This window comes from Netta rufina (genome assembly GCF_964035555.1).
Source record: "Netta rufina genome assembly, chromosome: 4".
Classification (NCBI taxonomy): domain Eukaryota; kingdom Metazoa; phylum Chordata; class Aves; order Anseriformes; family Anatidae; genus Netta; species Netta rufina.
The window spans coordinates 70,120,197-70,145,593 of record NC_140127.1 but is presented as its reverse complement, the minus strand read 5'-3'; the positions used below and the strand labels follow the sequence as shown (position 1 = coordinate 70,145,593).

The following is a 25,397-nucleotide window of genomic DNA, read 5'->3' as shown; positions in this document are numbered from 1 at the left end:
AATTACTCAAGACCTTTGAATTAAAGGTGCTAAAAGGCCAAATGTTTATATAATTTTCATTATTACAGGGACTGATTTAAATGGCTCCAGTGTATTAGAAGTAATGTGGTTTACTCTGCGTCACTCCCCAGCAGAACTAATTCAGTAGGACAGCTGCTTGAGGAAGAAGCCATGCATAGGTTAGAGGTGGAAATTCATGAGTTCCAGTTGTTTGGACAAGACGACGGTGAACCTCCATGGATGTCTTTGCAGGGCATTCCAGCAGTTTCTGCTGTAGTTGGCATCTTGCCTTTTTCAGGCCTGCTTGAATGTTAATCAGAAAAAAACATTGGTTAGAAGTGCATATGCTCATAAGTAATTGTGTTATGCTAAAACTGCTGGTTATTAATATGCAAGAGTGTCTCAAAACTGGGCCAGTCATGCTGAAACCTCATTTTAGCATGGGAACTGTCTTTCTAAATGACAAACACTGTTGGTAGTAACTGTGTAGTACATAAAGAATGCTTTCAAATAACCCCTACTGATATTTTTTTTTTATTTAAAAGCAAATGAAAAAAATCTCTGATTTATTCCTGTTTAATTATTTCTTTTTAGGCAGTTGAGTCAATCCAGGCCGAAGATGAGAGTGCAAAACTCTGCAAACGTAGGATTGAGCATCTGAAAGAACATAGTAGTGACCAGCCAGCAGCTGCAAACATGTGGAAGAAGAAACGTATGGATCGTATGATGGTGGAACATCTTTTACGCTGTGGCTACTACAACACGGCTGTAAAGCTAGCAAGACAAAGTGGTATTGAGGTTGGTAGCAATGTGCACTAACTTAAGAAAAACAAAATGGTGGTGAAGGTGAAACTAGCTAATAGAAACCAGCTACTTTAGTTCTATAGCAGCTTTTTTACATATAAGAATGCCTTTATCATTAATGTTGGTCTATTTAGGCCTGCGTGTGTTCTCCTTCACAGAAATTGTACTTTTGTGTTTAATAAGCCAAAATTGAAGCCATAACTTTTAGTCACAAATGAAATGCTTCTAGACAAACTCCTTGCCCTTTAAAATCTTAAAATTCTTCTCAAATGTCACGGTGAATTTCTTGTTCAAGTCCTTTAGGCTGCTGACTAAGCAGTTGGTGGAGCTTCCCATCTGTCTAGCTACATTCAGATGACTTGTGTAGGTGAGCAGATTGAGTAGGATGACATATGCTGGTTGGAGGAACAACTGTTTTATTGTATCATCCTACTATTTAATACATTGAGAGGAAAGCTGACTTACACTTTGGAAAATAAATCTTGATATAACTTGGATTTATTAGTAGCCAGTATGTCTTACATCTATGCTGTTGAGTTTATTTCAGCATCTAGAATTTTGTGGTTATCATTTCCCTTTTCATTTAGTAGCTAGTTGGTGCTGCTTTTATCCCATAAATGCCTCTGCAGTATTTGAAATATGTTGTTCGATAATAGTTTGGAGTATGTTTGCCTTGATGTAGCTTCTTCATGCAGTGATGAATCCATGCTGTTGTCTTCTGACAGCCACAATGATGTTAAAACTGTTGTGTTGTTGTTTTTTAACAACTTACTGTTTAGTTAGAGACGTTTTAATTTTTTAGGTAGCATTCGCTATTTGATCCTTAGTGATTCTTGCAGCTTAAGTTCTTCTGATGTTCCTGATTCCAGAAGGTGTGCACCTCATGTGGTTAAAATCCAGCTTTTGTGGTGATAGAGTTGCAATAGCGGTATTTTGAGTTATGTACCTTTCTTAGGTGACATAGCTGAACACCTCATCTAGCTCAGAGAAACTTGAAGAGATTGTAGTTCCTGGTGTCAAATCACAGTGTAAGGATCTGTTCTTTGTCTTACACAAAGACCATTTTCTGTTGCATGTTCCTTTTGTTCCTTGGCTGCCTCACCGGTCTGATTCTGTTCAAACTGCAGTGATGTTGGTAAATTTCGATTAGGAAGCATAAGGTAGATGTTGAGCACAAGGAAGAGGGGGAAAAAATGGATTACAGACTGTTGGTAGGAAATAATCTTGCTTATACTCACTGAAGAGTTTGCTGTGCCTCACTAAAGATAACCCATGCATATGAATCAATAAAACAGGGCGGGACAGTTATTCAGGGATCCTGTAATTGCAGAGGAATGGTCAGCAGCTCTTTCGCTTTTGGTAGATGTCTCCCTCTGTTTGGAGCAGGAGCTCCTCTCCTGCTGAATCATCATGCTGTCATACTTACTAGTTGTGCTGAAAAAGCACTATGGAAATATTTTTCCACTTTTACTGTAAGTTCTATTATGCCTAGCTAAGTAATGCTCAGCTCTGGTTTAGATATGCACGTGGAAGCCCATTGTGATACACTACAAGACCGTGGTACAAAGCCGTGCACTTGCGGAGCCTTGTAACTTCTCACTCTGCTGAATAGGAGCTTTTGTTTTTGTTTTGAATGTATTAAATAAGCTTATTTAACTTCTGCCTCCAAGCTGAAGTATTTATATTTGCATAACATCAAAATACAAAACAATTCAGTTACACATGTTGAATGCAGTGAGATCGTATTTCTTCCAGCTTGCTAAAACCAGGTGTTTTAGGCAACATTTGAGTTTACTTTTTGGCTAACTGAGGATAGGCTTCCCTCAGCTTTAACATTGCACTCACTCTTTCTTACTGCAGGGTGATGTACAGCAGTAGGATTTGCAGCAGTGGGATAATGAGACCTGATGGTTGCACAAAATTTGTGGTGTTATGGGTTTAGTTACAGACAACTTCCCTGTTCTTTGTTCCTCCCTTGCTGAAGGATATGAGCATTGAATCGCTCTCTGATGCTTAATAATGCAGCTCTGCTGTGGAGATTACAAAATATCATGGTATTTTTCCTTCATCCAAAGTAATCTCTTTCTGTTTATTGTAGTCTTAACTGTAATTTTGATAAATGTCTCTACCACTGCAGGCTTCAGGAGTGCGTTTCTGTGTAGTGAATCTGGTTACGTCTGTTACCTGATTTTTTTTTTTTTATATATATCAAGACAATCTTGTTTCCACTGAGTAGGTTCTGTATCCTAAGCAGGAACTTGGATAAGGGACCACAAAATCCACATAATTAAGAGCAACTTTTTGTTTGTTTTTGAAAGTTCAGCTTTGTGCTTGACTTTTTTTTTTGCAAGTTCTGAGAAGCAGCACTTGAGTTTCCTCAAATCCTGAACTGTTAGAAGGGTAGGTCCTTTTAGCAAAATAGCTAGGATCAAAGGATTGTGGAGAAGGAGTGGGGGGAGGAACAAACCTCTTGTTTTTGTGGAGGGAGGGAAAAAAGTCCAGCTGGAGGCCAGTCGTGAGTGTTGTAGCCCAGTCACTACTTGATCCAGTCCTGTTCAACATCATTGTTAATGACTTAGGTGGTGGAAGAGTCTCCTCACAAAGTCCCACAGGTGATAAAAACCAGGGTGTGTGACTGATACAGCAGAGGGTTGTGGTGCCCTCAGAGGCACCTCAGATGGCTGGAGAAACAAGCAAATGGGAACCTCATGAAGTTCAGCAAAGGAAAGCAAAAGCCCTGCACCAAGGGAAGAATAACTCTGTGCACCAGAACATGCTGAGGGCTGACTGACTGGAAGGCAGCTTCCCAAAAAAGGAAGGAAAAGAGAGGTGAGGCTGGTGGACAAGTGAATATAACCAAGCCATGCACCCTTGTGGCAAAGAAGAGTCAAAAGCACTCGGGTTGCATTGGGATGAGCATTGTCAGCAGGTGTGCAGGGTGGTGCTCCATCCTCTCTAACACCAGTTAGACCCAGCTGGTGTCCTGCATCTAGTTCTGGGCTCCCCAGCAGATGTGCTGGGGTGTGGAGTCTCTCTGTCCTTGGAGATGTTCAAAACCAGACTGGCTTGGGCATAGTCCTGAGTAATTCCTTCTGGTCAACCCTACTTTGAGCAAAGGAATTGGACAGAACTTGCACAAGTTCCAACCGTGGCCATTCTGGGATTGTTTCTGTGATTGCAGGCCATATAGCTGAAAACACTGCCACTGATTTGAAAGGCTGAAGGAAAGAACTTTCCCCCTTTCAGTTGCAGTTCGTGCATCCTACATTAAGCAGCATCTCTCAGTAGCTGTTAGACCAGTCTCGGGAGCAAGTCTCAGCCTGCGTGATTTAAGTTCCTTGCATGGCTTCTGAATGCTAAGAGACCTGCAGAGCTGCCAGGGTACTTCATGGGTGGAAACAGTTCAGAAGTTATTCTGCCTCAGTGGCCAATAGCAAACTATAAAATCAGTTGTATATTTACCAATAAATAGCAACAGACAGTTTGTGTGGAGATTTGCTGTGCACCAGAGTGTCCAGTATTAATAATTATTGATGGGCCAAGGCAAATTTTGGTCTGCTTTCCAAATTAAGTATCTTAATAAGAATGATATTCTTGAATTCTTGTCATGGAAGATAAGCACTGAAGAGTTGTGGTTGTAAGCTAAGAAGCAAACAGCTATGAAAAGGAGTGCTCAGTGAAAATTATAAGGAAGTGTAAATGCCAACATTAACTAGTTCCAGGTAGAAATAAATTTTGGTGTACAGCATATATAAAGTATAATGTTATATGTTAGTACAGAAATAAGCTGCTAACATGCATGGTGTGAGCTATGTCTTTAAGGAACAGTAACGCTGCTTGGGAAAGTAAACCAAAATCTGAGAATCAAAATAAGAGAGCTGACAGTCAAGGACAGAAATGTCACACTTGTGCCAAAGTAAATACTGGGGGGAAGGGATTCTAGTGCAGGTTTTTTCTTGATGTCTTCTGGCTCACTAATGATGTGAAAAATGGTTTGGTTTGAAGATACAAACTAGATGTTAAGGGTGGTTTTTTAGTGCATATAAATGAAGCTCATCAGTATCAGCTTGTTACACTTTATAATGATCTTATTTTGACTCCATTGTGACCTTGCGGTGCAACACCAATATAAAAAATGCGTATTTTCATTTGCAGGTTCATATGTTCAGCTAGCTGGTTGTCTATTAACTTACTTTGCTATTCCATGTTCTGCTACATTAAATGCTATCATATTTCTGTGCCATTATTCAGTAGGCAAATCTAGTGTTAGAAACGTGGTGTCCCAGTAGGAAGTTGGTTGCTGTTTGTAGCGTAAGCTTTATGGTTAAGTTAGGTATGTAACCTTTTGCTTTGTGTTCTTAGGAGTGGTTGTCTTCTTAATTGGCTGCTTTTCCAGTAGGGTAGTGGAAAAAAATCATCTTTATGTTCACTGATTATGTAATAACAGTTGTGATTTTGCCAATACCATTGAAAACAAACCTAGATTGTGAAGCTACCAGTCTCTTATCATGTGCTATAAATCTTTCTGTCTTTGCTTAGTTTATTATACTAGAAAAAATGTCCTTGCCTTAACACACATATTATGGAAGTTTTATAGTCACATTTTATTTTTTGTCACTTTTTTTTTTTTCTGTGAAAGTGTAAATTTAAACCAAGCATCTGTATTAGGTCAGGGAGCAAACGATTCAAAAATCTTCAAGCCGATGGATGGACAAGCTGCTGCACCCCAGAGTGTGTGTCTTGGGGGAGCAGTGACACTGCACAGTTGCATGTTTAAGAGAGCACTTAATTTGAAATAACTTCTTTAATGGCTTAAAACTGTTTAACATGACCTTGCTTTATAGTTTCTACAAGCCAATCAGTTTTGCACTTTGGTGGTCTTAAATCAGTAGTGAAGTAGGTGCGTGATCCTTCAAAGACACTTGACTGCCCATTTGCATTAATACCACAGTGTGCTTTTTGCTTTTGAGAATTATTGGAAAAAAAGCTGAGTATGTCACTGACTTCAAAAGTTTTACGACTGTCGTAAATGTTGGCCTGTATTAGAAAGGCTTCTTGATGTTTAAAGTAGTGTTAAACTAATTAACAACAGGAGATGCCAATTTTCTTCAAGTGGAGATTCAGATCTTCACTGTCTCTTTTTGTCAGTGTGTTCCTTCTCCAGCAGAACTTACACATTTTTGGTCACTGTTATCTCCCGTAGAATATCAAAGCAGAGCAGATATCGTGAAAGCCATTCTGAAAACACGTTATCTTTCAAACTGGTTTAGCAAATATTTTTTTGAATTAGATTTTGATAAGCATAAATGACAGCACTCACTGTATCAAAAAGCTGATTATCCTCTGTTTTTCCCTCTCTTCATTGTAGTCCAGTTTTTCCTCCTTTCTGTGCATAGGTACAGCTTTGCTTTTAATTATTTAGAAACAGCTTTGAATGGATTGACCAATTCCGAATATTTGGAAAGATGCCTGCAGCAAACTCAGGTGTTCCATCATCTAATTTGGTTAAGGCAAGTCATGAAAGCTTATTTTGATGTCCTTTGGAATAAGAGAAATTTGTATTTTCCAAGTCAAGTTGCATGGCTCTTGTACCTGATCTCTCCATGAAGTATCCCACATCACTGTTCCTTTCCCCCACCCCAAAGCTAAGGACTTTCTCCTCACTTTATTTTTAAAAAAGTGCCTCAAAACTGTGAAATTGTCTTCTGAAGCCTCAGCTGGAGATCTGCTAAATGATTTGTGTATGTTACTCAGCTTCAGCATCAGGTTTTGCTCCAACTTATGAAATCAACCTTTCCTTGAGTAACTTGATCTTCCTACTGCTGAGTTAAAAAACAAAATGAAAGCAAACATGTACAATGCCATGCACTTCTTTTAATAAGGAAGTATAATATTCACTCAAAAGTGAATGATGTCCAACAATAATTTTCTGGTCAAAGTGTGATAGGTGCTCAGGTTTGTTTAGGGCTTTGAAGCTTGCCTCCTGGTTGTTGACAAAGAGCAGATGGTGTTGAACTTAGAGCTTTCAGAGTTTTTAAAGTTTCATATTTAAGAAACCAATTGTCTGCACCTCTGGTCTGACAGTTGCATATTTGACCATGCATAGCTGGGGTTCTTGTTCACGAGCAGGATAAAGGTGTTCTGTGGGCAGTGAACTGCAGGCAGATGTGCACACCAGGAGCAGTGTGCAGGTAACCTGTCTGTTCTGCTGGAGGCTGATCTCTGCTCCCTTGGGCCTCCCTGCACTGCTAAAGCTGCCTTCCACTTTCTGAATGAGGAGAACGGAGTGTTGCCATAGACTGATAGTATGTATGCAGGTAAGAAGAAACACAGCTGTATCAAACAGCATTTTCTACCAGTCTTCACCCCAAAAGCCTGAAATGGCTGTTCCCATTTAATTTAGATGGTTAGGTAAAGTAAGAGTGAAATTCAAGTCAGAAATGGTCACAACAAATAAGCGACATAATACAGTTCAAAAACATTGGATCAGTAAACTTTCTACTGGAGTCGGATGGATGTCAGTAATAATGATGCGATTTATATTTATTTCCCGCTGCAGCAGTGTTTAGGAATACCAGAGTTTAAGTGGAGGAGGCCCTGTGATGTTAAAGTTAAAAGTTGATACGGCTGCACCCTTAGAAATCTGTAGGGTACGCAGTTCAGGAATGGCTTGTAGGCAAACTCATGAGTATGTATTAATTCATCAAAACAAGTTTATATGCATAACGCTTCCATTTTAAATAGGTAAATAAAACTCAGCATAATTCTTGCGCATAATATTTGCTTCACTGTCATGCAGAACACAGACAACCTGAATTTCTAAATGCAGAATGGCAAAAGCCATTAAACGGCTTTGTCTGAAGCCAGTTATTGTGTTCCTCTCCTACAGCTCCACACTAGGGAGGTATGAGGCTACTACCTGGTAAAGAGTCACTGAACTGGCCAGGATGTTACCTTAAACTACTAGGCTATGAGCAACTCAAAAGCTCCTTTAAATGTTTTTAGTGTAGGCATGGCAACTTTCAGCAGATTGATATAATGAGTGTTTGGGTGTGTTCATCTGAATTTCAAAGTGCTGTAGTTCCTGCACAGCCTTACATCTGCTGTTTGTCTCAAGCATCTGTGGGAATTAGAATTATGTAAACGCGAAAGAGGCGAGATCGATCCAAAATAACAAACTTTCGCATTACAAATCGTTTGACACTTCAAAGCCAGCAATGTGAAGGATGCTGTGATGTTGTATCTGTTTTTTTTAGGGATCTTTTAGACAAAATGGGTTAGTTAATTGTAAATATATCTAGCAGCTAAGTACAGAATACGTAGTCTGAGAGGCTAGCACAATGTACTGTCATTCAAGATCTTGAATTGAAATTTTATCAAGTTCTCAAATGGAGATTGTCTGGGTACGTTAGACTTTTCTCATCGTACATTCTTCCTGCCAGACATTTCCTTAAAAATGTAGATGTTACTCTACATGTCACGCTTTCTCCTATTACTGTTCCAGTGACAGGAGTTCATTATTTGTCAGAAAATGCATAGCTGCTGGTACAGACTGATCCTGCTTGGATGAGAGCTGCAGGGCTCATGCTCTCCTGGCAGAGGATTAGCCTTCTTTCCTCTACCACAAGAGCCTACTACAGAAAACAGTCAAAGTAAAGCTGTGACCAGAGGCTTTTTTCCTTCCCACTGATGCACCTTGAAAGCTCTGGAGGCTTTGTTGCAGTACCCTGGTGTAGACACTTGTTACTGCGTGCTGCTGGGTAAAGCACAGCTGTTTGCTGAGCTGCAGAAGTTGCTGAGACAGGAGTACAGGATGCAAAAAGTAGGCAGATAAAACACTTCTTATTTGGCCCTGCAGCAGTCAATACCAGAATGTGTACATTTCGGTGACTATGTTGTAGTAAAGCTGTTGGAAAAATTGGAGGGAGATGATTGGAAAATGTGAGGTGCAGGTCTGGGACTGGCTTGTTGAGAGAATTTCTGGGTACGGGAGCAGAAGTCATAATCCACAGGGCTTCTTAATCTAGTGAAAAAATGCTTGGGGAAAAAAAAAAACAGTATGTGGAATCAGAAAGTCAAAAAAAAAAATCAAACTTGAAATAAGACATAAGGTTGGAACAGGGTCTAATTCTTAGAACCACTTGCCAGAAGAAGTAGCAGCATCTCTTCGTGCCAAAGACCGATAATCAGTCGGGGTAAGTGACTGGGGCCTGTCAAAAACAACCAGGTAAGATTCAGAGCTCTGTGCTACACAGAGGTCACAGAAGATGCTTTCCTGTGAAGGCTTGGCTATGTACAGCAAGGAGTACCGTGTTTACTTTGCAGACAAACTTTTCTGGCTTGTCTGAGTCTGTGGTTTGGCCGTCGCCTTGCTTCTTTTAAACAACTAGTTCTGCAGCTGGCTTTCGAGTGGGACATTCCATCAATTACTGTGTTTATTTTTTCTGTAGTGATGTTAATGTGTAGCATTATAACACTTAATAGTAGCTTAATGAACTTCAGACAGCATTATTTTATGAGCAGAGAGTAAGGAGGCCTCTTAATGTTAATTTGCCTCGTTTTTAAATGAACTTCATTAACTGTGATGTTGCTGTTTTGTTCCCACCTATAGCATGGTTTATTATTTTTCTCCCTTCTATCTCAGTGTCATTTTTACATAGTCTGAATGTACTTTGAAGGTTCAGTTCTTGTAACCAGCGGGGTTTTACTGCGGATGAGAGAACAGGGACAAAGGAATGGAGACCATAATCAATTCATGTTACTGCCATCACAGCCTATTGTGCTGTCCCACTTTATCTCTGAAAGTCACTTTTTCTTTCCACACACGTTTCCAAGTAGGCAGCATCACTGTGGCCTGTTCTAGTCCCCCTCCTTCTGATGGCTGACATGGTTTTCACTGATTCCCTGTTGCAGAAATACACTAACCTCCTCCTTCCCCAAGTATTTTTTTAGCCTGCCTTTGTAGCTGTTTGCATCTGCCTTCTTCCCAAATTGTGCACCAGTAATTATGGCATCTAGGTAACCCCTGGACTTGTTCTGTACTCATCACAGAGGAAAATCTAACAAATTAGTGTGCAAATCTGGAAGACTAATGCAACCATTTTGTTTATAACTGTTCATGATTTGACTTCTATCTGTTTCGTAGCTAACTGCATCTGAAATTCTAAGGGAGGTTAGGTTGCAAGCTGGGGCTTTGTAGTTCGGTGTGTGAGCAGTCATGGAAAGATTAACGCAGCTTTTTGAAAGTTGTTTTAGAGTGATCCAAGTGTTTAATGTATTTCATATACAAATAGTTCAAATGAATGTTTACTGTACTACTGCATGCTTAAGTGCATCAGCAAAAAATTAATATGAGAATGGTGCTCTTATGCATGTAGTATCTGTAGTCAATCTTATTAACGCTTGGCATCAAGCCCCTGATAGCTTGAGGCATCCTGGCCTGTTTTCAACTTTGCATTGATGCTAGCAAGCAATTAAAAAAGCAATTTGCATGTTCAAAAAATGTATAAACATTATCATATGATATTATGATTCACCTGTCTTATACAAATAGCCTATTTAAGAATTGTTGTTGGCTTTTTTACGCTAAGTGAAACTTCCCTTCTACAAAATGCTACCTTTTTCTACCTGAATCAAGTCTTTTTTTTCAAGATTGCCATAAGCCTAACTCTTTAGGTGAATTATCTTATTTTGAGAGAGAGTTTGTAGGGCAATATGAGAACATAAAGTATTGTTTATTAAATTAGTACTTTCTATTTGGTTTTGAGCCTTGTGAAATGACCATTGTTCATATGTTTTTCCCTTCTCTTTTTTATCCAAAACCTATAAATGTTCATGTGAATTATACGGGACTTTATCACACATTTTTCCTGACAGCTTTCTGGACTTGTGGCTGGAGATAGCATAAAATAAATGACTTCAACTCATGCATGGAGTGGAGGCCAGTGGAGATAAATAACCGTTGACCTGAGTGCTCCAAATCTTAAAATGTGTTAAATAAACTAAAATCCTCATATAAACATTACAGAGCCTTTGAGCAAAAGCTGTATTGCTACCAGAGAAATGTTGTTCTTTTTTAAATCTGGTTTTGGCGTAAGAACAGCTGCAAAGTTGATGTTTTGAGATACTTGGTGCTGAAATGTATGAGTCGTTTTCCTGGCAAACTTGAAACCGTGCATCGAGATCTGAAACTATTGAAGAGTTTGGTTTTTATACTTGGGAATGAGTTTATCAAAACAGTCTTACATATTGGACAGAAAACCATTGCTGCCTTCTCAAAAAAAAATTGTAGCAAGTGCAGAATTTTACTTCCTATGAAATAAACGTTGCTATCTTTTAGTTATGACTGTGGAACTAATGTATCACTTGTAATTTAATCATAAAGCTTTAATGTGCTCAGTGTGTGGTTACAATGTAAAGATGCTTCACTTTTATGAGGATAAAAAAAAATACCCATTCTAAAAAATAGATGAGGATTTCTGCATCTGTGCTGATCTTTAAATAGAAAGTCAGAGCTTTCTAAAGACGTCCCAGGGGAGCTCCTGCATTGCCATGTTTGAGGAGGTCACTTTTGTGTCAATAAAACAAACCTCTTGGATGGAGTGATTGCTGTTGAACTTTGACTACTGAGATGCAGTTAGTTCATACTAAGGTGAATAAAGTTTGCATAAGGTCTTCTGGAGTTGAGGAATTTTGCTCAAATACTAGAGCATGTTAGCTGTTGCACAAGTCCTGCAGAAGAGGAGCAGGTTTGATAGGCTTTTGTTATTCTTAGCACGACTGCTTTTTCGTATGTACTTAATTCCTCTAAGTATGTGTAACTACTGTTTTATTTCCAATTTACTACTTAATTCTAATTCAGTATAGATTAACGTTACAAATCTTATTTAGGTTTAAATAAAAAGTAGTCCACGCTTGAATATGTGGTTACTAGTTTCTCACTTGGTTCACAACTTTGTTACAGACGTATAACCAGCTGGTTTTAATTTCAAATTTATGTGAAGTGAAAATAGCCAGCGGTTAAAAACAAATTATCCTACTACCTTTTGTATGCACCGTTTCACTTCACAGCTATTATTCTTCTTACAATGTTCGCTGTATTTTTGTGAACCACTTTCTAGTACAGCCATGTGAATTCATGAAAGCGAGCCCACTTTCATGTGCCACTTAATTTTGAAGCCTGAAACTGGTGTTGAAATTGGTGATTATTTTCCATCCCAAGGCAGTTACTCAATGACTTCTTGAACTCGTGGAGCCTGGCTTCCTGCAGGTTTGTCCTCCAGCTGATGTAAGCTCAATTCTAAACACCCCCTCCGTGGAAAAAAGCTTCAGTAGATGCTTCCAGTGGTGGCCGTTTGATCTCCAGTAACTACTGAGTGTTTGCTGCAGGCTGTCCCTTCTGTAAGGGTAGGTGCTGGAGCCTCCTGAAAATAGGGCGCTGCTCAGCAGAGAAACCAGGGGTGAGAAGCTCAGAGCTGAACCCCGACCGTCTCCTGCTTGCGGTGATCGGAGTCCAAGATGTACTCCAAGAAGGGGACATGCACGTACATGCTTGGGATGTTCTTACAAAGGAAAAGAAAATAGAAATGCAGCGTAGGGCTGTAGCTTTTATGTTGGCCAGGGGTATAGGTAGTAATAATCAGAGTAAAGGACTCCTCGTTCTTCATAATGTTTTATACCTTAATTATTGGAGTTCTGTGCGGAATCATAGGGCTGGTAGCCTCCCTCCCTGTAGGCACTTGCAACTTAAAAAGCAGTGATGTTTTAAAAGCTATATGTATGTAAATGGAGCAGAGCACAGGAGGATGGGTGGATGTATTCATCTGTACACGATGTGGGACTCAAGGAGTTCTCCAAAGAGTGTGGTACTGACTGGCGTGGAAGAGCTGTGCTGTTTCTGATGAAGTCAAATGCTCTTGATACCATTTCTTCCATTTCCTTAGTCCAAGCTAATGAAATACACTGGAGAAGCATGAAGAGTAGGCATAACCACAACAGGGAATTGTGATCAGATTAAAAATACAAAAAAGCAAAACCCCAAAACACGGGTCACAAGAGCATGTGCAGGTTTTTCGAAGGTTTATTGCGCGATTGTATCTTATTATTCCCTTCTATCAATCTGCATGATTAAGGCTTAACTACTTGTTATCAACTGCATGAGCTGTTTCTTTCCCTGCAGATGGACTTCTTAATGCCTTTTTGAGATTGTTCCCTAACTTTCTATTTAGTCAGCAGAGAAGAAAAATCTGTTTATTGGTGCAATTTAAATGTGATTGTAGTTCTGAAAGGAAATCTTTTAATTAAAAATGTTCTCCTCTGTTTTCTGGATACATACTGTCTATTTAATGGAGATGACTGCCAAGCTTTGACTTCTTCTGGCAAACACAAGTCTAATTAGCATTTCTGTACCAAATAGAACCTTTTTATTTTGAATTTGCAACAGGAATGTAGGAATTCTTCTTGCTTGCAAGGGATTTTTTTTCTGCCTCAGCAGCAACTACGGTCTTTTCTGCTCCTAGCTGAGGATTGCCATACTAACACCTCATTGATAAATGCGTTCAGTTGGGATTCTCTCACTAGCTCATTGACCTAAAATGCTGCCCATATGCTTATTTTAAAAATAAATAAAACTGTTTTTTGATGAAGCTTAAGCTAGGGAAAGCTAACAGATCAGTTAGTTATTAACAAACGGGTGATTTATTGTCTGCATAGCATATCCAGGTCTTTTTTTTTTTTTTTTTTTTTTTTTTTTTTTTTTTTAAAGAAGTAGATGAAAATGTTTTTGTTTTAATTTGGTGTAAAACCCAGTGCTGCTCATTAAGGGGATGCATACAGCACAAATAAGTGTGGGGAGACGTATGAAGATGTTATTTTTAACTTGCGTCGTCTTTCCATTCCGAGCTGTATGGAAAAATATGTAGACAAGATAATAAATGTGGTGGCATCAGATACCAAATTACTTATACAAATGAGTTACATAGGCAAGAGGTTTTTAGGTGGTCATATTATCAGGCACAGGGGAACAATGCACTTTTTTAACCTGAGAATATAACTGGGAGTGCTTCAAACTAACAAAAAAAAATATATATATTTTTTATGGAGTCAACTACCATTCTTCGAGTTGATTTGAGATTTTTGATTTAAAATAAAGTTAAGGGGGTAGGAGGGCTCAGTATTTGTCTAATTCTAATTTAATTCTGTAAACTTGCAAATAGTTGGGGTCTGACATCAGTGTGACTAACCTGTGTCTGATAGCACTGGAGCTGTGTGATACCCTTTCATCTTCTGATGACATAGCACTGTGGTCGTATATTTTGTAAAATGTAGTTGCGTGTAAACTACCCTTAATATTTTGAGGTTTAAAGGCATATGAGAGAAAGCTTTAGGAAAAGTCTATACTTAACCACTTATGTCATGATTCAGAAGTACACGGAGCATGTCTACACTTTTGTAAATGAGCATTCTGACAAACCTAGTGCAGTCTGGTGTGATTTCCTAATAATAGGGGTTATTTAAAAGGAAAATATTGGCTAATGAAAACCAAAATGTGAATGTGATATGTCTGATGCTACTTCTGTTTTTTTTTATCTTTGACATGGGAAAGTCTTAGACTAAGTATTTTCAGCTGTCCTAGCAGCTGGAAGTGCCACCTATTTGAGTGGTTTAGTTCACTGCAGTTTCTACAACATTTGTCATTTAGAATTTCAGTGGTATAATTTTCTTCACTTTGCTGTGAAGTCTACATGAAAATGAACTTATTCAAAATTGAAGTGTGTGCTAATCAAATATTTTAGTACTGGATTACTGTTTGTGTATTGAATTATGGTATCCCACAGTGTATTTTCTGCAGCAAAGTCTGAACTGTCACAGCATGATGTGTTTGTGCAGCTTGGAAATAACTTCTGGCGGTGCCAATTCAGAATGGGCCTCGTTCACATCATTTGGAAACATCTATCTAAGTCTTTTCTTAAAAAAAAAAAAAAAAAAAAGGGGGGGGGGGGAGTCTTTGATAACACGGGAGATCTGTACTTTTTTAGGGAAGTATTGTCCTAAAAAAAGAGGTCTCTAGAACTATGTCTTTTGTATCTCTGTCTTTTGGTTCTGTTGCATGGACTGCTGTGTAAAGTGTCAGCACAATTTAACAAGCCCTACTTTCCTTTTGCTTTGCTTTTGAAGGACTTAGTAAATATTGAGATGTTTTTGACTGCTAAAGAAGTGGAAGAGTCATTGGAAAGACAAGAGACTATGACTTGCTTGGCTTGGTGTCACGATAACAAATCCAGGCTCAGGAAAATGAAGGTATGAAAATGTAGTGTTGTTAATGTTTTGCTTAAGTAGTGGTTTTCTAAACTACTTGGATATTTGATGCGGTCAATTTGGTTTAAATTATAGGTCTTGAATGAGGCCTTGTATAAAAGTAAGGACAGTAAGTACAAAATCCATCTTTTAAGGTGTAGGTTACTGGCGCTGAACTAGCTCACTTGAATGCCAAACCTGAATGCAAATGTGCTTAGTGTCTTGATGCATGTGAGCCTGTGTGTGTATAGCTCTTCTTGCATCCTGCTGAGAATATAGTTCCTAGTTTTTATATGAAGGTATTTTAAGAGTGAGATGAATTGGTAAACATATGTCCTGAAGCTTATCACTGAAAGAAATTTAATACAGATTTGTCTTAGTATTTTTGAAATGTATATGTTAAAAATAAAAAAAACAACATGCGCACAACACCTTGAGTAAAGAAATAACCTTCTGTGAGAAACTGTTGAAGTTTCTTGCAAAAATAGAAGTCTAATCAAGGAATATGTACACTAAGTTGTCTGTCGTTGAATACTGTGACCTGAACATGCTGTATTCATGCAGTAGGTTTAAATTTCCTTATCCCTTAAATTCTACGTTTTACAATATCCTGTAATCATTTATAGGGCTTGCAGAAATCTGTTTTTTAACTATATTAACCAAAACCCCTGCCTCCTTCAGAGATTTCTTTTTTTAAAACTAAGCGCTTTCTTTAACCAAAAATGTTTAAGTGCAGTTAAAGGTAAGCAAAGAGTGACGTTCTGTGTCACTCAGGGGTGCCAAGATGAGAATGAACCGAAGATGGGACGCAAAAGTAAAATAGCCAGTGATTACTCTAAAGAAAATGATGATCTGGTTATGGATACCATTAAAGGAAAACCAGAATTGGTATGTAAACACTATTGCATAATTATACTGCTGGGGAAAAAATAAAATAAATTATAATTTTAAAATAAAATAAATATAAAATATAATATAATATAAAAATAAAATAATTTATAATTATCTTAATATGATAAGCAATATAAGAAGTAAAATATCTCAATGTGCTATTTTTTCATCACCAATCTTCAACAAACAAGGAAGGAAAAATCTTCCCCATCCCTCTTCTTAGAAAAAAAATAATATATATTTCTGCAAGCCCTACTCTTAGATATTTAAAAATCTAAGGCTGTGAGAGATCAGAGTTGGAAGAAAAGAAGTCCCTATGCTTCTTTCTGAAACACAGACATTTCTTGTTTCTGGTTGCTTAGCTACTTATCAGTGTTAATGTTCTAAAACCCAAGCCACCATCTAAACATGAGCAAAATCAAAAAATGAAATGATGTTGGCTTGGGAAAGCACATAGTCCTGTAGTCTTTACAGATGTGAGCCATAAGCTGCTGTGGAATTGTTTGAAGGTATGAAAAGCTGAAATATGTGCATCATCTGGACTGTTCAGGATGTTGTTTTTTCAGTTACACTTGTCTACAGAACTGATAGAGCCATTGACTTGTGGCTTACGTGAAGATTTATTAAAAAAAAAAAAACAAACAAAAAAAGACTGAGGATTGTTTTTTGGGCTTTGGGTTTTTTGCTGCTGAAATACTTTAATGAAATACTAAGCCCTATTATTTGGTATTAAAATCATGTAAAAGTTTGATTTAATTTTATCAATAGAAACAAACTTAGCTAAAACTCTAAATGAGGCTTTTGTGTGGATCTCAACAAAAGGGAATTTTAACGTAATTCTGTTTGAAAATTCCAAATAAAGGAGAGAAGAAATTTTTATTCTTTGGTAAATGTAGGTACGACTACAGAAAAATGTGTAGATGGAAAATAATTCTTCTGTTGCTTAAACAATTATATTTTATCGAGTAACAAAATGCATCACTTACATTCTAATGGCTACGTTTCTAATCTTAAAATAAATGGCTGAAATATGTGCATTACTCACCCCGGGCTGTTAGCTGATACAAATTTGGAGTTGCTCAAATTCCTTGTGAAGTCACTGAGGAATTTTGATATTATTGTGCTGATGGACAATAAACAGAAGGCAACTATTCAGTACAAGCATGGGGGAAGAGAAAATACATTTGGCAAACGGGGCAGGGTAACTCAAGGAATAAAGTTATTTTTTAAGGTTCAAAGGACTTTGGGGTTTTGGTTGTAAGGTAATAAAATAGTTGACTGTGTCCCTATAAAGAAGCATAGTGACTTGTTCTTTTAAGGGGGGCGGGTGGGGAGAATCTGTTTAATTCCATATATTCAAAGTTTTTTATAGATTTTGTGAACTGGTGATGGAATTTGGTTTAAAGGGACACTGTCAGCTTCATTAGGCTTCAGTTTTTACCCTTTTCCCAAAACAGGTAAATGGCACTTGGTTTTCTTGTTTGAGATTTGTCTTCAGCATGGCTTTTAGATGTTTGACAGCAGCAGCAGGATAAAAGTTTGAAGAAAGGGAGGGGGAGAGAAGACTGCAGTAAGCTAAACTCTGTGCTGCTTTTTGGTAACAGAAGGGGTTCAAAGACTCTGTTGCAGTCTTCTGGGTAGACCTCTCTTGTTTAAATTATCACGTAGCCCCAGACTTCTGCTCAATCTGCTACTTTAAACTGTAAGATGGTACTAAGAAACTAGCTGCCTGTTGTTCTCACTTGCATCCCAGATAATGACGGTTTCAATCATTAAGAAGAAGTTTATCCCTACTAAGTACTGAAATTTTGAAGGAGACAGGAGGAGTTTTGTTTGCTTTTGGGGAATTCCGTGCTGATGTCTTGTTCACAAATCAGCGTTTCAACTTTTTTCATGAATACCTAAAAGCAAGGAAACAAGGTTGCATGTTATTAACACTTTTTGTTGTGCACACATAGTATTTAACCTACTGTGCAGTGCAGTTGTGGCACCATCTAAGACCCTGTCTTGTCTTTAATCTCAGAGTTGTCTGGAGTTCAGCCTAAGGATTCAGGAGTTCATTGAACTCATTCGACAGAACAAGAGACTGGATGCTGTGAGGTATGAAATTAGGATGCTTACCAAACAAATTTCTTAATAAGATGGTATAAGATGCTATAATGCTTCATTAGTAACATGTGATTATTACTGCAATACCCAGAAGCCCCACTGCTGCAAAGGATCTTGCTAGCACTGTTGTGATCAGGTTTTGCATTTAGGTTGGGGTGGAAATATTTGAAGGTGCATCTGGAACAACACTGTACCTTTTTAACAACTTACTGTTGTCATTTAAACTCTGCATCTTTTTTACTCCTCAATTAAGGGCTAGGAGCTATCTGTTTATAAAGCAACTGTGTTTTCTGGTGATGTGTAATGAACATATTTACCTTAAACTCATCTTCAAGAGGTACAGCTAGAATCTTATAGGAATTCATTGCAATTTTATCATAAAAATACTAAAATTTTATCATAAAATTTTATCATAAAAATACTAAAAGGTTAATGAAATGCCTGTCTCATATTTAACGTTTCATACAACTCTGTATTGTTATGTGAGGATAACAAGCTATGTTACCCTCTCCTATTCCCTTCCCTTAGTCCCGAATAAAGGAACAAACTCACTATCCTTTTTCTTTTGAACTTGTTCAGTGTTAGGACTTTGAGAACAAGACAGCAGTGCCCAAGGTGGTGTGAATGAGTCAGAGAACTAGTTAGACCAAATCACAAGCTGACTTCAACCATTAAGGTGATCTTTGGCAATTTCAGTACATAAGGCAATTTATGCTTTTTATTGCTAAACTCTAACAATCAGGACCACTAACACCCCAGGATAATGCAGGAAACCAGTTCTGCTGAAATGAGTGGAAGTTTGGTAGTGGGACTATAAAATGTATTGATAATTCTTAAAAGCAGATCTTGCCAGCACCATAAAGTATGTTGCAGGTGGCAGAGCTGCTGGAGCTTAGACACGGAGAAAGGGGAAAGGAAGTCACAGCAGGTTCTGGTTTGTAAGACCTTTTAAGCCTAGGGTGAGATGACGAGTTTTAGATTTAAGCCTAGGGTGAGATGAGTTTTAATGGCCAGACTTGATGCTTCTTTAATGCATCACGATGATAACGCTGTACCTGAACATTTTCATGAAGTTTGATGTTAAGGCAGTTGCAAGTCTTCCTGCCTTTAAAGCTGTACTAGAAATGGAAACCAGCAGGAGGTTTGTATTTTGTGGAAAAGCTCCTTTTTGGTCAGAGGAGTGCAGAGCTATAGGAAACACAAAGTATCATAACATAACCAAAGACTGAAAGTGTTCTAGCTCAGTTGTCTGCTTTAGATGGAGAAATTCTTCTGCAGAGTGAACGTGATGACTTCTTTTCAATAAAATGGGCGAGACTCAAGTCTTAGTTTAAAAATGAAAAAAGGAAAACGCTGTAAAACATTGTTGAGAGGTCAGTTTAATGCTAACACCTCCACCAAAATGACTTGCCTTTTATTTTTAGGGGTTATTACGAACTGTTACTTCTAATTTTGTTCATACCTCGTGTTTGCTTTGAGCTACCTCACATCATTACTACTTTGCCCTACTTGCAACTAAACAATCGTTGTTTTGGTCACACCCAAATGTGCAATCTGATAAAACTGCAGCTAATTTTAGCATGCTAATAATTTGGAGGGGAGGACCTACATGCTGTCACTTGGAGGTGTGCACGTACCCTTTGATAGAGCTCTCAGTCCTAAGGAATTAAGTCAGGTACAGATGAAAAGGGTGAGAGATTCAACTGCTTGGTCTGTTTTCTGAAGCCCATTGTGCTCTTTATCCAATGAATACTGTGCCTCTGTGCCTTTAGCTTTACTCTCTTTTTGCCTCTCTGCCAAATGTGCAGTCATGCATCTTAACAATAAATAGTCCATGCTCTAAAAACTATTTTCTTTGAGCTGCAACTTCCTTATGTAGCTTGGAAACCAGAGCTGAAATAAGGAGATGGGCTGAGAATTAGGACAAAGAATTAAGGTCATTCCGTATTATATTTTTTTACTGAAAATTTGTTTCCTTCTGTTTCTTTTTCCTTATAGAAGTAGTAAAAATTTGCAAGTTGTCACCCTCAGCATTTTAGGACCCAGTGCTCTTGGCATGGGATAATTTGTACTAACATAGGCTTTTATTGTTTTATGGCTCCTCCTTTTTACCTTTGGGGCTTTATTTCCAAATGTCTATTAAAACGTATCTAGGTCCTCTGAAATTTAAAACTTACAAGTCCTATTTACATTGCAAATAAGGTTCCATATGCTGTGTCGGTAGGGGTAAAGCACATGTATTCCATATACCTGTTGGAGTTCAGGGTCACCATGTATTTTATACTTGGCAGTTAGAATTCACCAGCGGTAATAATGCTGCTTTAACTTTTTAGCAGCTCCGTTTAAATTTATGAGAAGTTGAAGGCCTTCTCAGTTGACTCTCTAATGGGATAAGTTTTGATAATTTTGTGCTTTGAGTTCAACTTCTCAATGCTGTCCTTCTCAAGAATGTGGCTGAAAAATGTTAGCTTTTGCCATTACATTCTACTTTGCCTCAAAATAAATGTCTAATGAGTAAGGCACTATGTATTTTAGAAAGGGGTAGCATAAATCTTGCTGCTTATAGCAAACTGTTGCAACTGGTGTTTTTATTAGCTTGCTTCTGTTAAGTGCCTGCAGCGGGATTCTTTCAGTATTGTGTCCGAGGTGCAATAAATAGGTCAGGCATCCATTAGAAAGCAGAGAAAGAGGCTGTTTACCAAGTAGTTTCCTGTATGAGTGGAACTCGGGAGAGCTGACATTTTGTTGAAACGCAGCTGGTGTTTAAATAAGTTTGAAAGCTTTGCTTACTGCCTGCTGAGAACCTCTAAAGTGGCATCCTGCTTTTAGGATAAAATGGATGTGAGCCTTAAAAATGTATGTTTTATATAATAAGTGTTTGAATTTCTGTAGCTTTTTAGAATATATCTACAAACTGACCTTGCTCTAAGGTAGCTTAGCAGAGTGGTCTTGAGAGAGTTTGTTTTGAGAATGTACAAAAACTGCTACTTTAATACAAAGAGTAAATCACTTCTGCTTAAGTACGTCACAAAGTTTTTCTTAGCCTCCTATGATCAGCCTTTAACTCCTGCAGTCTGTCCAGGTTTTTGGAAAGCTTGTACCTATTTGGTAGCAGCTGATGGCTGATGATGCCAATTGCACGCTTTCAGGGCTCTCACTAACCTCAGATGGGAAAATCTGAGAGCATTCGGCTACTTTGCTTTCATGGGAGGCTAGAGATGCACGTTTTTAGCCAAGGCTTAACAAAACATCCTGCACGCTTTTTCTTAGGACATAAAAGAGAAAAGTAGTAAAAGGGGGAAAAAAAAACAAAAACTGGTGATATACAGAGAAGGAGAAAATGGCCACAGTCCATTAAATTTCAGTGTACTTACCTCCTGCAAGAGTGTATGTACACAGCTTGTTCCTTCATCTCCATCTCCTTGAAGGAAGAGGGGATAGGGTTTGAACAGTAGCATAAAAATAATTACCAATTAAAAATACTTTTGAGTGCCTGGATTATAGATTTTGCTAGGAGTCACAATGGTCTCTGAAATAAGGGCATTCAGACATGGGTCAAAAAGACTGAGCAGGAAGAACAAGTCCTTTCTTGATAACCTCCTATGTTTGTGTTCAGTTATTGATTCTTCCTGATAAATACGTTAGTTCAAGTATTGGGCATCTAGAGATGCATACTCCATAGCTTAAAAGCTTTTTAAAAATCACCGTACCCTTACTAGACAGACTGTAAGTCTTAGCCTTCGTAAATAACCTTTCAGTTTTGGATTTGTCAAGTACACAGTTAGCTGCTCCTCCAGCCCAAGGAGGTGTCGCAATTTCAAACAAACAGAAGCTGACTTTGTCTCTGTAGAGCTTATAGAATTGCTCGGGGATTTGAGGAAAGGGAAAAACTTCCTGCCTATTACTTTGATCTGTCACAAGAATTCGGTTAGTGGTTTCAACGATGGTCCACTGATAATCATTTAAAAAAAAAAAAAAAAAAAAAAAAGTAGCCCACTGCTGCAGCTATACTGACTAATATGTGCTAATGGTGCTAAAATCATTGTAAATAAGTACTCTGAGGTTCATACACACCTCCAAGAGCATGACGTTTTCATAAAGACAGGGAAAAAAGTGTTGTGAATTAACAAACTTGCTTCTCTTTCTAAAGGATATCTTCACTTTTACTTCTGTTTGCTGGCAGTCAGAGGATAAAGTCAGTCCAGACATCAGCATCTCAAGCCTTGTGGAAAGACTTTCTTGTTTTCTTAAGGGGCAGAGACAGCAGGGAAAGTCAGGAGGTGAAGACTAACAGAAGGTCACTTTAGAAAACGTAATTCGTTCTGGCTGAACCCCAGAAGGCCTCCACACCGCAGTTTGTTCACTATTTTTCAAACGATTGCAGTGCTGGATTGCTGAGCACTTCTCACTTGAAAGGCTAGCACCCATGTAGTGGGGTTTTTATTTACACAGCAAAATATCTATTCTATCTCTTCTTGAACACGTGTGTTGTGTGGCCGGTCTTTGCATGTTGCAGCTCAGAGCCCTCCTGGAAGGGGGATGTGAGAGCAAATTGTCGAGGCCTGACAGGGAGAAGGACCACAGTGATAAGGAGGGTGGTGCAAAGCCAAAGTACCACTTCTGTTTTAAGCAACACAAGTGTGCAGTGATCATTTTAAAATGATTTGTCTTTCCCTTGTGAGTGTGCACACAGAAATTTAGTTCAGCTGGTAGGTCTGAATTTTTGCTTTCCCTAAGCTCTCTTTTAAAGGGCTCTTGCTTTCATCTGCAGGGCTGCACAAACGCTTTAGGTCTCTTCCAGCATGTTCATCCTGCCTCGGCTCTACTCTCAAGCCACGAATTTTGTACTTCTGCTCTCACACCAGTAATCACCTGGGGAGCAATATTTACATTCCTGAATTGCTCACCCAAAATAGGAAGCTGAGTGGAAACAGTCTGTCCTGCATAACTTCCCCTGCTTCCTGCCTTGGGTGGGAGAGGAAGTAGGAGCTCTGAAACACTGCTGAAGAGCCTGTTCTGGTATTGGTGACCCAGTCACAGCGAGTGGAAGACAGCTTTATAAGTTCTATCTAGATCTTCCTTTTTCTGAACTCAGCCCATGAATTGGACAATTAAGGAACACCATATGCTTCTAAAACAATTTGTCCTTTTCTAAAAGATCTTAAGAGATTTTTTAATAAGTTTAAAAGGAACAAACACTCACCAGAGTGCTTCAGAGATGACTTTGTGGCTTCCCTGTAATATAAACTCGGGAGAAATACAGCAGAGAAGACTTTGCTGCACTTAAGCAATGCCAGAAATCCAATACAGAGCTGATTCTGTACTCAGGCTACTCTGCAATGTCTGCACAGCTCTGAAAACAGGCTTTTGGCAGAAAAGCTGAACTAATCATCCAGTTTAAAGACTGGAGGGTTCTCCCACAGACTTAAACTCCAGCTTGAGAGTTGATGATGTTGAGAAGACGGCATAGGGAAGTTTCATACAGCATTTTGAAGTATTCAGATAGCCTTACCTGATAATTCTCTAGTTTCTTGGTATTTTGTGAAATACCTTAATTTCTTCTTGCTCTAAAGACATTGATAGTAATTCTGTTACTACCTTCAAATACCAAGTTTTCAGTCTTGTGCGTCTCTTAAGAACAAGTTCACACTGATTATAGGTTACGCTTGTATTTCCCTGGCAAAAAGTAAGAAGCTGCTACTAAAAATCTTTTTTTTTTTTTTGTTGCAATACCCTACAATTTCTAGTGGTCTGTACAGAAAGTGACACTGCCTTCTAGTCTGTACCAAAAAATCACTTACTCAAAAGCAAGCATTCTCCAAAATGTCAAGATAAACAAGATAAAATCAGAAGTGAAGAATTTTTAATGGTTTGTAATACCTGGTTATCAGACCACATTCCTTTTTGCAAGTGTTTGCAAAAGGAGTGTGATGCATTGAGCTTGCATAAATGGAGACATTTCTTCTAATGGTCACGGACACGTCATTCTGGGTGTCGGTGAGGTTAGACTTCATGCTACAGTAGGAAGTTCTGGTTTCTAAAAAACTACAGCATAAAATTGCTAATGTTTAAAGTCATTCTTGCATTCCCATTTGTAGGATATTTTTAAAGCCCTTAAGTGCACCACCTTTTTGATTTTGTGTATTGGGAGTAGAATCTCGAGTTTTTCTCTGAACTCTAACGTAACTATATTAATTTACTTGATTTAGAAGCAAATGTATCTAAAAAGTCTAAATTCTGTATTTCAGACATGCAAGGAAGCATTTCAGTCAGGCTGAGGGAAGCCAGCTGGATGAGGTTCGACAAGTGATGGGAATGTTGGCCTTTCCTTCAGACACTCATATCTCCCCCTATAAGGTAATATTATGCTTGAAATTCACTGATACAGCAGAATAAGAAAACATACTTGTAATTCTTTCCTCACAGGAGAACGCAGTGATAATCTGTAGATAAAATAGTTTTTTTAGTTCTTCTTTCTAAAATCTATCTTTATAGTCCTTAATTTTAACACCAATCCTTGCCTTTATATTAATACAGATAGTAATAACTCAATGTTGGCACTAAAGATTTGGGACCGGAAGCATGACATGCAAATATATAGCAAGAGACAGAAGATGGGGAAGTAAAAGGAAAAAAAAGAAAAAAGATATCAGGCTGTAGCCTTAATACACTAGCAGTAGTTCTTTATTGTACTCAAATTAATGTTCTTGTGGTTGGGATGAAGAAGGATCATTTGGATGATCTGAAAAGAGTATTTCTAATGCTTAAGGGGGTTCATTTATTTGAGCTATACAAATTAATATAGGTATTAGTGGTAATAACTACATCTAAATTTGAATTAAATGAAATTCATAGGCAGTTACTGTTCTTACAGATGGCAAGTTTATTCTGTGCTCATGTGCTAATTCTCTTCAATTTCTTCTAATATTATACTGGAGGCAGAAAGTAGACAAGAGTAGAGCTGGCAAAGCAAGACAAGAATCCTGTGAAATGCCATGCCAATATCTGGCAATGTCAATATAAGCATGTTTTTTAAACAATTGATGCTGAAATCAATCGTTTAAAAACAAACAGAATTAATGTCAATTGCTTTGCTGATCCTGGAATCCCAGAAGGACCCTGGTATTTTGTATTCTACATATGATACAAGAACATAGATGGTGTAAAAGACTGGATGTAAGACTGCTTTTATTGCTTTGCTAGTTAAAGAAATAAGTAAGAAATAACCAGCACTTGAAGCAAAATAGAGGATTTTAGATGGAATGTTTCAGTGAGAGAGAGCAAGGAAAAAAGCTAGG

General features: G+C 38.2%; 1 protein-coding gene across 3 annotated transcripts in view; it reads left to right on the top strand.

Moving 5' to 3' along the window:
• MAEA (macrophage erythroblast attacher, E3 ubiquitin ligase) overlaps positions 1-25,397 on the top strand; it is a 49,774-nt gene that overhangs the window by 18,833 nt on the left and 5,544 nt on the right. For 2 of the 3 annotated variants that reach the window (XM_084285851.1, XM_084285852.1), the window contains exons 3-6: positions 595-798; positions 14,980-15,102; positions 18,014-18,090; positions 24,348-24,456. In XM_084285851.1, the coding sequence (XP_084141977.1) occupies positions 595-798; positions 14,980-15,102; positions 18,014-18,090; positions 24,348-24,456 (513 nt within the window). Of the gene's footprint in view, positions 1-594; positions 799-14,979; positions 15,103-15,873; positions 15,988-18,013; positions 18,091-24,347; positions 24,457-25,397 lie in introns of all 3 variants that reach the window. The other variant, XM_084285853.1, reaches the window with a different exon arrangement.